Source organism: Homalodisca vitripennis, chromosome 2, assembly GCF_021130785.1.
Source record: "Homalodisca vitripennis isolate AUS2020 chromosome 2, UT_GWSS_2.1, whole genome shotgun sequence".
Classification (NCBI taxonomy): Eukaryota; Metazoa; Arthropoda; class Insecta; order Hemiptera; family Cicadellidae; genus Homalodisca; species Homalodisca vitripennis.
Window position 1 is genome coordinate 48,469,848 of NC_060208.1, and position 14,774 is coordinate 48,484,621.

Genomic DNA, 14,774 nt, shown 5'->3' on the forward strand with positions numbered 1-14,774 from the left:
CGATAGTAAACTATCGTCTCACAAATCATAAACGCTGAAGTTGTTGGTTGGAATTACCAATCGTATATGTATTTAACTTATTTAATAGTTTTCTGTAACATCTGAAATATGTCAACTATCATGGTGGGGTGTCAAAAAGTATACGCAGTAGTCGTCAACCATATTGATTACCATCCTCCTTCTTTTTCTTAATCAAGCTTTGCTGATTTTAGTCGCCAAGTGCTGACTTGATTTGCCCACAATTCATAATTGAATTTTTCTAGCTTTGAATCTTAAAATTCGATGAACATTTTCACAAAGGTATCTAATTTATCCCATAGTCCAACATGTCAGATTAGTGAAACCTGTGAGTAATCAATCTTTGACTATATTCTATGCCATATTACAAAAGAAGTGTTTGACAACGTTTTCCCCATTATTTATGGTATTTTGAGTTAAGTTTCGGCCGCACTTTATCTTAACGATCTTTTGATTAAGAATTGAAAATTAAATTTTAATTAATGAAGCAAAAAATGTATATTTTCAGCGTGTTCTAAATTAAAATTAATTAATATTTGTATGAAATGGACATACCTAGGTGTCAGAGCATCCAGTTCCGCGTCATCTTTACTCTTCAGAAGTTGGATGATCTCTTCATATGATGTCGGCATGTCGTAGAACCTCTCCTCTATGTGGAGGTGGTTGCAGTTAGCGAACGCTGTCGATACGTGGATGATTGACTGCAACATGGCCGTAACTAGTCATTTGAGGCACTTGGTGAATTCATTCTTGGGATATTTGGGCGTAGCTCGACATTTTGACGCATAATCTTCATGCAGTATTTGTATAACCCTATATTTACCTCCACCTTGTAGTTATGAGCCTTATTTTATAACAGTGTCCAAAAATTAACCTAACCAAAGAGTGCTTTCAAAATATACTGAAGGAACCTTCTTCATCATTTATATTTTTAAATTTTTTGTTATATTACAAAATCAAATTTTATTTAAGCATACCAAAGTAATTATTGAGCTGTGGAAGAAAATGAACAAGGGTTATATTATTTGTTTGAAAGTCATAAACAATATTATATCCTAGGTTATACATATCGCTAAAGCGAGACACAGAGTGATGTCATCAATCATCAGATATGAATTACTGGACCTGGTGCAATTTAGGCCAATTGTTTGAATTGCTTTATTTTGATCATGTTTCCGCTAGAGGTATTTCAAGTAGACATAACAAAGTTAAACTTATTAAGAAAATTTTCTCGTGAAACTGCTACGATTACGAATCAGTGTCCCTTTGTAGAGATTGCCCAAAGTAACCCAGAATTGTATTCCTGATTATCCTACCTTGAGATTGGTCATCTCCCGGGCTAATGCCAGCATCTCCCTGGTGCCCAATACGTTGATGGCGGTTGCGGCGCGGATATGCTCGTTGAACCGCACTGTGGCGGCGCCGTGGTAGACCACTGTGACATTGTCCACAAGGGTCTGGCGGTCCTGAGGAGTCAAGCCCAGTCCTGGCAGAGAGACATCACCCTCAACGGCTGTCACCTTGCTCCGATACCAGGGCACTTCGGTCTTCAGCCTTCGGTACACCTAGAACACCACGGCCATAAAAGAACGTGTTTTATAGATGATTTTATTATTTGATTGGATTTGGAAAATGGTGCCAAAAATATCAGGTTTAGAATTTTATGAAAGCAAATCATGAAACAGTAAGAAATTTAGAGAATCGAATATTTTTAAGACTAATGCTTTTTAAGCAATGCAAGTGCACAGTTACAAGCAGATGATTCAGAACGCAAAGAATTGTGGCATGACATCATAGTTTTTAAATACGGATGCCATCTTTTTGCAATTATATTTAAACTCCTTCCCATCCAAATCACAAATAAAGTGACGGCTATTTGGAGTTATCCTATATAGCTCAATTTGAGAATAATCGTGAGAAAGATGAGCAATTTTCCAATTTTTATCACGATGAGACTATACAAGGGAGAAGTTCAAGGGCGCATCAAGAAGGCAATGACTTGCCTCTGTCTCACATTTGTATGCGCTTCCAGCCTTGACTTCTAATTTGAATAATGTTTGACCACATTGTAGAAACACAATGAACTACTGTAACAATAGAATTGAAGCAATTCCTGGTTCCCGAAATTTCCAGATGATACACTTGCTGAATTTGATGTCTTTTTTAACGCTTTCTTATTTGACCACTTTTATTAGAAACTAACAATAACTCGAGACTTCGCCAGCAATTTCAAAATATGAAGTCCGTAGTCTTCTAAGTGAATGCACATATAATGCTGTAATATGATGGCACTCTAACATATTTTTAAACAGAAATAGACATATATGAGGTACATAATATTTCAGTATTTATGATTAGAGGATCAGTGGATAATAAAAACTGCAACAGATTTTTTTATCTGGTGTAGCACATGTAGGATCATTTACTGGTTCGAACGAATGTACTTCAGACGCCGCAGCTGAATATCTTGTCCCGAACAATAAAATCACATGTAGGTTTAGGATATTCTTCGGTTAACAAGTGTTACTTTCGGGCCTTGTAATTTAATTCCATTGAGGATATTCCAGTGCCACAGTGAAGTTAGTCTTCTTTTTTCGAAGAAAATATACAGGACTATGCACGTGTAGGACTATTACCGTACTTCCTGAACTTGTAATCTAACAACCGTTCTAAAATATTTCCACTCCCATAGTTGAGGATCTCTAATTGACCTGATGAAGAAAATATATACATACATGACCTACAAAAGCCTACTTCAGTCAAAAAGTGCCTACTTCCGGCCGTTTGAATTCAGTCAGGTCTAGTGTATTTACGGTGCCACATTTGAGTTTACCTTATTGCCCTGATTAAGAACATATATACATAGATCTCGGACACAAACTCCGGTCAAAAAGCGTCAAACTGTGTAGATATTTTCAGTCCCATAGTTGAATTTGCTTTTACAATGAAGAAAATAATTTATACATACGTAGGACTGAGACGATTATTACGGTAAAAAAATCTACTTTCTAAGTTCATACAAAAATTAAACATAATTGGCCGGAGTAACAGTTACATAGTAACTTTGTCTTTGATATCTTGCACTACAGATTACATTAACTTTGTCTTTGCTGTCTCAATTATAGTATTGATCAAGCACTGTAAACTAATGTTTTTACCTCTTTGGCGAACTTCGACTGAAAGCTAGTGGGAACACAGACAAGAATGTATTGCCAATGGATACCTGGACAAGTAGGTATTCAGGCAAATGAGAAGTTGGACAAATTAGAAAACTGCAAATAATGGGAAACAGTGTCTTCTAAGTCCATATTGAAGATTATAAGTCTACCAGAAAAAATTGTACAGTAAACAAATTAAAAACATTCTACAAAAGCTAAGTGATTGAAAGAAATACAGTGGCATTTTACAAATATCTATGGCTTGTAAATCATGTAATCTTAGCAGACGGAAAAACATTAATACCTGTAGATTGAGAATGAATCATGGAAATGTAAGTGAATGCTATTCAAATTTAAAAGAAAAGAAACAATGGAGCATTGTTTTAATAGAATGCCCTAAGTAGTGTTATGCCAGAGAACTTATTCAAGAAAGTCAATAAATCAGTACATTCTATCAATCTAGACTTTGGAAAGCATGCTCGTATCTTCCTGAGACACTCAAATTTATAAAGTAATAAATACATTTTTAATCAGAGCAAAAAGAACCATATAAATTCACATAGATAACATTTGTATGACCAGTAATGTATAACTGTCAACATGGTAACCCACTCTGTATCTGTCTAAAATATGGCAATAATTTAACAATTTAAGTTACTGTTACAGGTACCCACAAGGCATCTATTAAATTGATAAATAAAAGTATATGGTCAAAAGAAACGTAAAGCAAGTGTACATCGATGCCACATTATAAAGTAAATAAATAAGGCCAGCCAAATGGCAAATCAGAGGAAGAAAAATTGCACTGTTTCGTGTTAAACTTTATTACAAAAACATACAGATTTGTACTATTCTCCAAATTCTAAGTATTCCGGGAAACTTTTCCGCTCTTTCTCTTCCTATAAACTTTCCTCGGATTTCAAAAAATATTTTAAAACAGAAACAGCCGAATCGGTCCAGCCGTTCTCGAGATTAGCACTTAGCAACACATGTATCAATTCGTATACAATTTATAAGACTAGTTGTTAACCGCGGTTTCGCACGCAATTTTCAAAAACGAAATCATCTATTTGCACTTATAAAGAAAAGCACTTATCGTCTGATATGATGGAGTCCTACGGAAATTTTCAAACCTTGCAGGAATACAACAGGTATTATTTATTATTTAAGTGTACATGGTTAATAGTAACCTGACTCATAACAACATAACATACAACATATATAACATGTAGAAGTATTTCTGGTTCAAATTAATTAATTATATTTCTTAAGTCAAAGCTGAGCTACTTTGTTATCCCGATCAAGAAAATACATATACACAGGTCTCGGAAACCTACTTCGATCAAAAAGAGTTTACTTCTAGTCCTTTTCATATACTTCCGGTCTAAGATATCTCCAGTGCCACAGTTTAGTTTGTCTTATTGGCTCGATCAAATAACTATATACTTATGTAGCTCTCAAAAATCTACTTCGGACAAAAAACGTCTACCTCCGGCTCTTGTAATCTGTATTCGTTCTTAAATATTCCCATAGCCATAGTTGAGTTTGCCTTGTTGTCCCGATGAAGAAAATATACAAACATACGTAGGACTGAGCAGCCGCTTCCCAGCAGGGGTAAATCCTACCTACTTCCGGTATAAGGGAGAAATTCTTATTAAGTTCATTCAACATTCCAAAATAATCTGTTATAAGGTTTTTCGTCTTTTTGTTTTTCAGATTGTCTGCGAAAGAATGGATCGTCGAGGCATGTCAGTGTTCATTTATCTGTTTTTCTATATTCCACTGTTAATATGCCATAACACTATTTCAAGGAAGGCCACCGGTTTGCAGTAAACAAGACCATACCTTATCTGAAAACATTCAGCTTTGTTCATTAAGGTTGGTTTTATAACAGTGTTTAATTAGTAATTACAATGCGTTAGATGTTTTTAATTCGTCACTTGCGTAATCTGGATTAATGTTACATATTTACTTTTTATTCTACATACGCATAACATTAACAGTAGTAAATAATGAACTCAGTATATTATTTAATATCTAATAAAATTTAAATGTAAACAGATTTTTCAGCCAATGTGTCACACTTTAGATGAAAGTGTCAACAGCTGCCAGTTAAATTTTGATTTTTAAAACATTAATACTACATTTGTTTATTCCAAAATATTCTTCTAATTTTTTTCATCATATAAACCCTCCTTGAGTTTCAATGAATATTTTTGAAAAAGAATTAGCCGAATTGGACCAGTCGTTCTCGAGATTGTCGCCTAGCAACCTATTTTGCGATTCATTTTTATTTATGGCCAGCAGTTACCCCGGCTTCGCACGCAATTTCCTGTTCTAAACAGTACACTATAATCCATGTATTACTTTCCTATGGCATTCTAAACACACTCCAGAGATAATTCATAGTCACTCAAAGCTATTACAATCTCCTGATTAATTTTAGATTTAAGTTTAAAAAATAGTGTGTTGGGACCCTGAAGTCGTACAGTAAAACAAGTTTCTAACTTTACTCTAACATTTCACGATAATTGCTTGGATTACTCTGACGATTTCAGTAACAATTGAACTGTTTTAGGCCAGTGTGGAGGAATCCTTAATCCGAAGGGAATGGCAGTTAATGATATAACGAATGGTGGGGTTCTGTGCTACTTAGGAATGGAAGTAAGCTTATCTTTGATATGTATTATGTTAGTGTCCATGGTTCACAGCTTCAAGTGATAAGCAAAATTGCTAATGGCTCTTATTGTAGGCTCTACGGGTAGGTGAGTACTTCGGATTTGAAATAATTATATTTTCTACGCCATGGTTGAAAAACCATTGCCATGCTGCCCCGATCAAAAAGTATGTCAAAAAGTGTATAGTTACATCCATTGTAGTTTAATCCGGTCTAAGATATTTTAGTGCATATTTAAGTTTGTCTTGTTTCCTATACCAAATATATGTATATATATTTGGTACCTCGTATATACATACTCAGATCTGAGAAGCCTATTTCGGCAATAAAAAGTGTACTTTCGGCATTGTTATACACTTCCAGCCTAAAAATATTTCCGGTGCCACAGATGAGCTTGCTTTGTTGGCAAGAAAATATACAAATAGCCTATAATGGTTTGAAAAACCTACTTGGCAAAAAATCTAAGTTGGGTGTTATAAAAGTGTTTAAATCTGTGGCAAAAGCTAGATAGTAACTATATCTTTAATACCTGCATTACATTACTTATAAAGTGCTGCATACTTAATATTTACTAAGAATTTAAGTCAAACTTATATTTTACTAAAACTTCGATTTTATTTCAGGAAGTATAAAATAATAAGTGATGATATTTTGATGCTTACTCTATGATTTCAAGATTATAAATAGAAATACATTTAAAATTGTACTTATTAAATTAATTAAACCTATGATTCTGTTGTAATACATAATGTTTTCATAGAATAGTTGATTACTTTTGACAGGTTCTTTAATCAATAAAATATCTTTGCTGCAATGAATTTTTTATGGAAATTTCTCAACTTAATCACGAGTTCTGATGTCAGAGAGAAAAGTTATTCCTTAATGAGCCTCTAGAGCACAATATGGAGGTATGTACCAAATTTCATGCCTCTATATTTCATGGTTATAGATATGCGTATATCAGTTAGTCAGAACATTTCCTTTATATAGAAACATCTCGAAAACTTAATTTTTGGTTATAAAGAATCAAATTCCGTCTTAAAAGTCACTGCGATCAAATAGGGCCCTAGGGCTGATTAAATTCATGGTCTAATTTATTTACTTGGCTAATAAATTATGTACTAATACTTATGTTGCTTTTCAAGACCTTATTGGGTCAAAAAGCGTGTACTGCCAGCTCTTGCAATATATATATATATATATATATATATATATATATATATATATATATATATATATATATATTGTAAATATCGTAAATCTCGTATATCTTGTAAATATATCGCTAAAAATATATAAGCTTAAAAGATCGAAAAAGCTATTACTAAGGTCAAAAGCATCTACTTCAGTCGCTTGTGTTCTGCTTTTGGTATAAGAAAAGAGTGTTATTCATTTGTTTTTCTCTAACTGCACCCAGAAATGCCATCCATACATAATTTCAAGGGAACCAACCAGTTTAGATTACCTAATGTGAAAAACAATCACAGCTTTGTACATTAAGGTATTTTTGTAACAGAGTTTAATTGTACAGATTTCATTGGTTTAGATGGTTTATTCGTCACTGGTTATTTTAATCTAAATTAAAAATTGGATAATAACTTCGTCTGCAATCTGCATGACACTACTGATCAAATCCTGTATAATAATTTTATATTTTATAAAATTTCAATGTAAACAAATGTTTCTGCCTCTTTGATAACAGCTGAAAGTGTCAACATCTGTTATGTGTCAATTCTCTTTGGATCCTAGGATATTCTTATAATAAACTTCTTATAAACCTGCTTCCGACCTCAACGAATATTTAAAAAAAAAAGAATGATCCAGATCGATCCAGCCGTTTTCGAGATTAGCGCTTAGCAACACATCTAGCTATTCGTTTTTATATAGCAGACATATTTCAAATAGTCTAGTATCTGGTAAGTATCATCTAATAAAATATGATATATCTACGTTTATTTAATTTTGAAGAGGTGAAGTAAAAGTTTTAAACCTTGCAACTCTCCTATCAGAGAGTTATTTGGTTTATTGAATCTTAAATTATCAGAAAATCGTTTTAAGCTCTCACCTACGTATCGAATCTCTAAGATCAGTAGGTATCTTATATATACGAGATTGACTATAACAGAAATATCTATAATTGGGATGAACATACAACATACGTTGTCCGAGGATATCCCAGTAAAGTAACTAAAGGTAGACGGAAATTACATTGGAGACTAATTATTTCCAAATGGATGTTAATTATCTACTACCGCCCTAACTGAAATGAAACAAATATTTAACCTTTTCAGATTTGTATGGAAATTATTTTCGCCATCTTCTACGAAAGTTTTCATTATTGCTAGCATTGTATAAATATCCAATAAAAGGATTGATATTATTGATACTGGTAGTACCATTACACACTAAAGCCATTCTACCCCAACCTCGCCAACCTAATGGGTTGGATGGTCGGAACCTAAAACTCACCCTGTCCTCGAATATGGCGTTGAGACGATCGTTCACCTCCTGCCCCTTCTTGGGTCTGATCACAAGGTAGATGTGTTCTAGATGCGGGATGCTTCTCAGGAGCTTCTCAAGAACCATCTTCCCCATGAACCCTGTCGCTCCTGTCAGTAACACTTTAGCTCCCCGTAGGAACTCCTGGATATCTGAACCCTGGAATCAAAAGTTCTCCATGGATTAGGTACTAAATCCAGAACCCGTAATATCGAAAACTTCAATTCGGTGTTGGAATCAAATACATGAACCAAAAAACTTTCGAAACAATTGTATTATAATATTGATTAAGTAAACAAATTGACGAAACAATTGTATTATAATATTGATTAAGTAAACAAATTGACGAAACAATTGTATTATAATATTGATTAAGTAAACAAATTGTAATAAGTTTTAAGGTGCACTAATTTTGCTATGTTTGTAACATAGAATAACGTAACAGCCCAAACAAAAACTATTATGAGTTAGGTATAATCCGAATTCAGTTGATTTTCAAGTGCTTGATTGCTATGACATCGACTGATTATCAAAATTACTCTACTTTTCGATTACTTACTCGATTATATTTTGGTGCCTCGTACAACATCACGGGAGGATGTTATTAATTAACTGGTTATGTAAAATGTAACTGATTTTACATAATTATATTTTTTCATCTGTTTTATTATATTAGTCAGGCTACCCGAACACTATACAACTTTATTATAATATTGATAAAGTAAACAGATTATGATAAATTTTAAGGTGCACTAATTTTGCTATGTTTGTAACAGAGAATAACATAAAAACCCAAGCAAAAACTATTATGAGTTAGGTATAATCCAAATTGAGTTGATTTGCAAATCCTTGATTGCTATGACATCGATAGTTTTCCAAATTACTCTACTTTTCTTCGATTATATTCGTGCCTCGTACAACATTACGGGGGGATGTTATTAATTAATCGATTCTGTAAAGTATAACTGATCTTTGTAATTGATTTTACATTAATTATATTTCTTTATCGATTTTATTATATTAGTCAAATTAGCCGCACACTACTACAATTATGTAATAGTCTGTAGTGTGTGTTATGTAATAGTGTACCAGAATAGACGCAATATTTTGTACAAATAAGACTGCTTTCTACATGTTGTCGAACAGTTTAGTGTCAGATCTTAGATGGCGTAGATGGTAAACAAGATTATGATGCAACTTACTTGCAGGATGGCTTACTTTCTATTTGACTTGTTATAAGGAAGTCGTGCAATATACCTTTTACCTATTATATTACGCAGCGTTTGTAATCTAACGTTATAAATTGTTATATTATACTAAGGCCTGTATACACTACAATACTGGGAGGAGTATGGTATTATGTGTAGCAAAGTAGCATAGTATTTAAAATTGCTAGTGAACAAGTATTAAACATGGTTTTTGTCTGTTTTCCGTACTCCTCTCTTTTTATACACTACCATTAAAATTGTTTATAATCTTGTAACAAAGAAAATGTATTAAGTTATTTGCTTTTATTTTAATATAACTTAATATATTATTATATAACTTATATTGCCAGTAGGAATTAAATAATGGCTATTTGATTCCAGCACACGTTAAAAGAAGAGTAGTTGGTTTCACGTTTGAACACTAAACTGTAATATTAGTATTATTATTTCTGTTTGTGTAAGAGGCCAAAGTGTACACATACCATGCATCTTTTCTGTGTAGAAAATATTATTTCGACCTATGATAAAATTTGAAATTTTGTATGTTTACAGAAACAATATGTACAGGTCTTGTTTGTATGAAGGAAGATTATTATATGCCATTACCTGAACAATATAAATTTATAAATTCCAAAGTAAATTCTAAACCTCACAAACATGTACACATTTAGAAGTGTGTGCCGTCTAATTTAACTGTACGTTGCAACACTGTACTCTTTATAATCACTGACATTAACGAGGGCGATCACAAGATAGATAATACACAGTAGGTGACGAGAAGTTGAAGAAGGAAGAAGAGTAAGTTGCAAGTTACCTTGACGTCCTCGGGGATCTGCCGCGCCGGCTTGAAGTCCCTCTCCCCCAGGATCTCCAGGGGGTCCCGGAGATGATACGGGACAGTAGCATTGCGCAGTTTCAGCTCTTCCACCACCATCTGCAACATACAGCCAATCTTGTCATTCCCTTGTCATTCCCAATATATCAGTTAATGTACTGGGTGATCAAAGAGCTCCTTTATGTACCATTCTTTAGTCGGTTGCAGAAATCAAATTGAAACAGGGTACTTGGAGCCGCCTTTTCAGCATTTACAAATTCTTCAGTAAAAGCTCAGGGAGGGGGTATCGTCCTAAATCAACCGTTCCAAATCTAACTTTAATTTATGCATGGGTCCACATACAAACCTGTGTTTTCATTTTAAAATAAGATTTGTTTAAACATTATCAAAATGTTAGTGTACTTTCCGAATAACAATTTGAAATTCACCGAAATTTTAATGAACCTTTATAATGAAAATAGTCGCAGTGTAAAAATATACCATTCTCAAAGGTTTTAGACATAATTAAAAAACCACAGATCTTTATTAATTGGTGGATTTTGTGTGGATAATCCACAGTACGTGGGTGCGATTAGTTGACAAATGAACCAATTATATAAGCTTAATTTAACTCTTTTGTTTTGTTAAATTGTGTATCTTCCATATCACGCAATCGCAGTTAATGCGGGAATATCAGTAATAGCGTAGCCTGTTTACTAAGGAATCTCCAAACCACTAATACATCATTAGACATTAAGCTCCATAAAATGAAGGTCAGACCTTGCCCCAATATACGATATCTGTTTGACCCCAGAAGATTATAGCTGACGTTTCATTTATTACAGAATCCCTTCCTCTGAACTACCTCTGTACTGATTGAATTGAAGATTGGAGATTGATTCCTAGAGGAACCCCGGCTCGATGTGCAAGTGTTTTCCTTGGCCTTCAACTCTGATTTTGGGTTAAGCTAGCTTTGATTTTAATTTTGTTGTTTATTAATACTTTTATTTCTATATTTTTTCTGAAATAGGTTATGATTACAATCACATATTTTAGTTGATCGCAAAAGTACTTTTAGAATTTGAAAAACAAATTCCTTTAATTTAACTTCGTTGTTAAAAATATCAAAAGAATTCTAGTATTTCTGACTTTCTGGAGCGTGTACTAAGAGGTGAAAACAAATTTCCTTCCTGTAACAGGCGCCAGCAGAAGCATGACTGATATTATAATAAAAATTCTGCGCACTGATATATACAAGGGAGTCAGTTAAGTCTGGAACTGGCCTCCCAGCTGTCGAACTATTTTAGATAATAATACACCACTTTATATGTTTACCAGTTTATCTGTGTTACACCAAACAATCCTCATTTTCAAGCAACTTTTGGCTTTTCAGCACATTAGGGAGTGACGTCCACTCAGATGAAGTCTTGAAAATCTTAAATGCAAACATAGTTTGAGTTGTACATTGGAACTTATTAAAGCGGTTTGTTATTAGAAAACAATACCACAAACCGGACCTCAAAGTCAATCAACTACGAAAACTATAAATTACTTCCTGGTGAACACCCTTTCTTCATTGAACGATACAGTTTTCTCTGCAGGTATTTGAGCAAAGATTTTTACTCGGTGTACTAGCGGCTTCTACTTTATAGACTGGAATCACACGGTGTCAGAGATATTACCCTCCACTGGTTTAAGTCCTATTTGTATCATTGTTTTCAATTTTTTCTAGTAATAACTCCTCTGAGTAAATTCATATCAAACTTTTATGTCAATAAATAAGGGGTATACTTCAAGGTTCCATCCTGGCTCCACTGTTGTTCTTCGTTTATGTGAATGATCTAAATCTGCACACTAACCAACATACCGCGCAGTATTCCGATGACACGAGTGGCTAAGTGAAATTATAACATAAAAAGAAAAGTTCATAACTTATGCCTTGCAAATAGTGACTTGATACCTTTATTATCCCTGGTATTTACAAACTATTAAATCAACAGTTTGCAAAAACTACAGAAATGGTTTTGGCTATTCCCATGAAATACATTTAAACCCCAACAGCTCTTATCTGTCTTGTTAATATCAGTAGTTGCCATATAATTGGTAGTCGTAGTTGTATGACTGGTTTCACTTCTATAAGACGTAAAATTATTATTAATAAATTTATTTTGGCAATATCGCTTACTGCGCGGGATAGAATAGCTGTTATAATGATGAGTGATTGATGAGATAACGTAGGATCGTATTGCGATTTTACGATTTTTCTTTTGCGTGTCAAAGTATTCCTAAAAGGAACTAGTCTAATTTATTTTACACAAATACACCACACAATATCACAAGAACTTTATAAATTTAAAGATCCAAGGGCTTATGATCGGAGTATATTTCAAGACCATGGGTTAGGAGCTCCCACTATGGTGACCCCAGTAGCTCATTTTCACTATGACAGTTTTCTGGACATACATTATGTCATCCTGATGGCAAACTACTCAAGAAAGTTCCGATTGACATTCCGTCTGTTACCAGTATTACCGCACCGGTGAATGTACGAAAAACAAACCGGTTCGCGTGACTGTGTCAAGGCTGTAGGATCTCACTGCCTGTTGTGGTCACAGGTTATAACCGCGTACGCAACCGGTTGCTGACCGGACTTTGGATTTTATAGTCATCCTGTTCATCAACCTGATTTCCAAAGCGAATATATATACGTACTACGTTGTTCGAATCTTAAGCCATGGATGGAATGACCCTTGACTATCTTGAGCTCGCTCTAGCGGAAACCCAGCTCTAATGTTTCAGCCGTCAGGTTTCTTGAATGGCAACTGCTCTCAAACTGGTGTTAGGCCTTCGAACAGTCAGATCCAGGTATGTAACTCCAACTCTGACTTCCTCCTTCAGGTCGTTCTTGCTGGCCGCCAATGCTACTAAGGTTTCAAGTTTCCTCTTTTGTAATTTGATTCCTTCATGGCGGAACTAACTAGTTCACTGCACGCTGTTCAATAATTTGCCAAAACTTTAAATATGGACAATTTACGTCGTCTAATGTAATGTTTTAATGTTGTGAAAGCTTTAATATGGAGCAACACAGTTACGTTTACTTTACGGAAAGTTCCTGATACTAAGTACCACGTTTGGTTTGATGAAACAATTTTATGTTTTTGAAAAAGGTCGATGAAGATTTCAATCTACACATAAATTTTACATAATCAACTTCAATGTGAATTCATGTACCAAAATAACTCATGGATTGTATGGACAGATATCTAGTTATAATCATATAAGGCTGAAAATTTAATTTTCAAAACATAGTGGTGTCTAAATTTGTTTCATTATAGGTTTGTAATTTTATCACAAAGCCATGTTATTTCTTCTTGCACTGTATGTTACGTGAACCGCTTATAATAGACGTAGAGGAGGTTAGAAAATAAGTGGATCAGTAGTTTCTAACAATGTCAATCTGGATCACAGTTACACATTATTCTTAGCCGCTACATATATATTCCAATGAATGCTTTATGGTTTTACAATTTGTTTCCTGAAGCAAATTGTAAAACCACAGAACTTCAAGTTAAAGACTAACGATTAAACTTAACTAAGTTAAACTTAAAGATTAAATCCCAACAAGTTCAGCCACGATTACGTAACAAACAGGTCAGAAAGCAAACAAATGAATTACTAAAATGGTTAACTTTAATGGAATCTGACATCACTCGGTCAGTAATAAACTCACTATTTAAGGTATGGAACCAATTTTAAACTGTTGCCATTAATCTTCCTAGCCTATTAATTAACTAGCTAATAACCAAACAAGATACGTCATCGACACTCATTTCACACACCAATCGGCTCACGCAAAGGAGTTTGGACTGTTCCATTAACTGGAATAATCTGTGATATTATTATGGATTAATAATATAATATTGGTGTAGTTGGAGGAAAACACGAACAAACAAATATAAATAATTAGGATACTAATTTACTTTTATGAGAACAACAATGATACATACTTTTAATGGCTATTTTATTATTTCATATTTATTGATTTAACTTTTTGCAGTTACCGTCTCGATGTTGTGATTTTAGTTATCAGTGTTCTACAGAAATTATTTCGTACACTAAGGCTTTTTAACACAAAGGACATGTTGTAGAAATTCAGTGCCTCAGGCTAAGTAATATTCCGACAAGAATTATATCAACGGAAAATGTGTCAAACATATTTAACAATTAGAGAAAAAATACCTTACTAATAGTTTTGGGTTCCTATTCAAAAGTACCCTTCAAAGGAAAATTTCCCTTAAAGTTGAATTTTTAAATGGAGTAATAACTTTGAGAGCACTAACTCTAAGAACACAAATCTAGGGTCATCTTTATTTTGTTTATTTCTAGATCTTCTGATAAAA

At 33.7% G+C, this 14,774-nt stretch overlaps 1 protein-coding gene across 2 annotated transcripts in view; it reads right to left on the minus strand.

Moving 5' to 3' along the window:
* The window catches only part of LOC124353919 (fatty acyl-CoA reductase wat-like), a 42,619-nt gene that overhangs the window by 7,264 nt on the left and 20,581 nt on the right, over nucleotides 1-14,774 (minus strand). For both annotated transcript variants that reach the window (XM_046803975.1, XM_046803976.1), the window contains exons 2-5: nucleotides 10,375-10,494; nucleotides 8,323-8,511; nucleotides 1,335-1,583; nucleotides 574-719 (exon numbers count right to left, since the gene is read on the minus strand). In XM_046803975.1, the coding sequence (XP_046659931.1) occupies nucleotides 574-719; nucleotides 1,335-1,583; nucleotides 8,323-8,511; nucleotides 10,375-10,494 (704 nt within the window). The remainder of the gene's footprint in view (nucleotides 1-573; nucleotides 720-1,334; nucleotides 1,584-8,322; nucleotides 8,512-10,374; nucleotides 10,495-14,774) is intronic.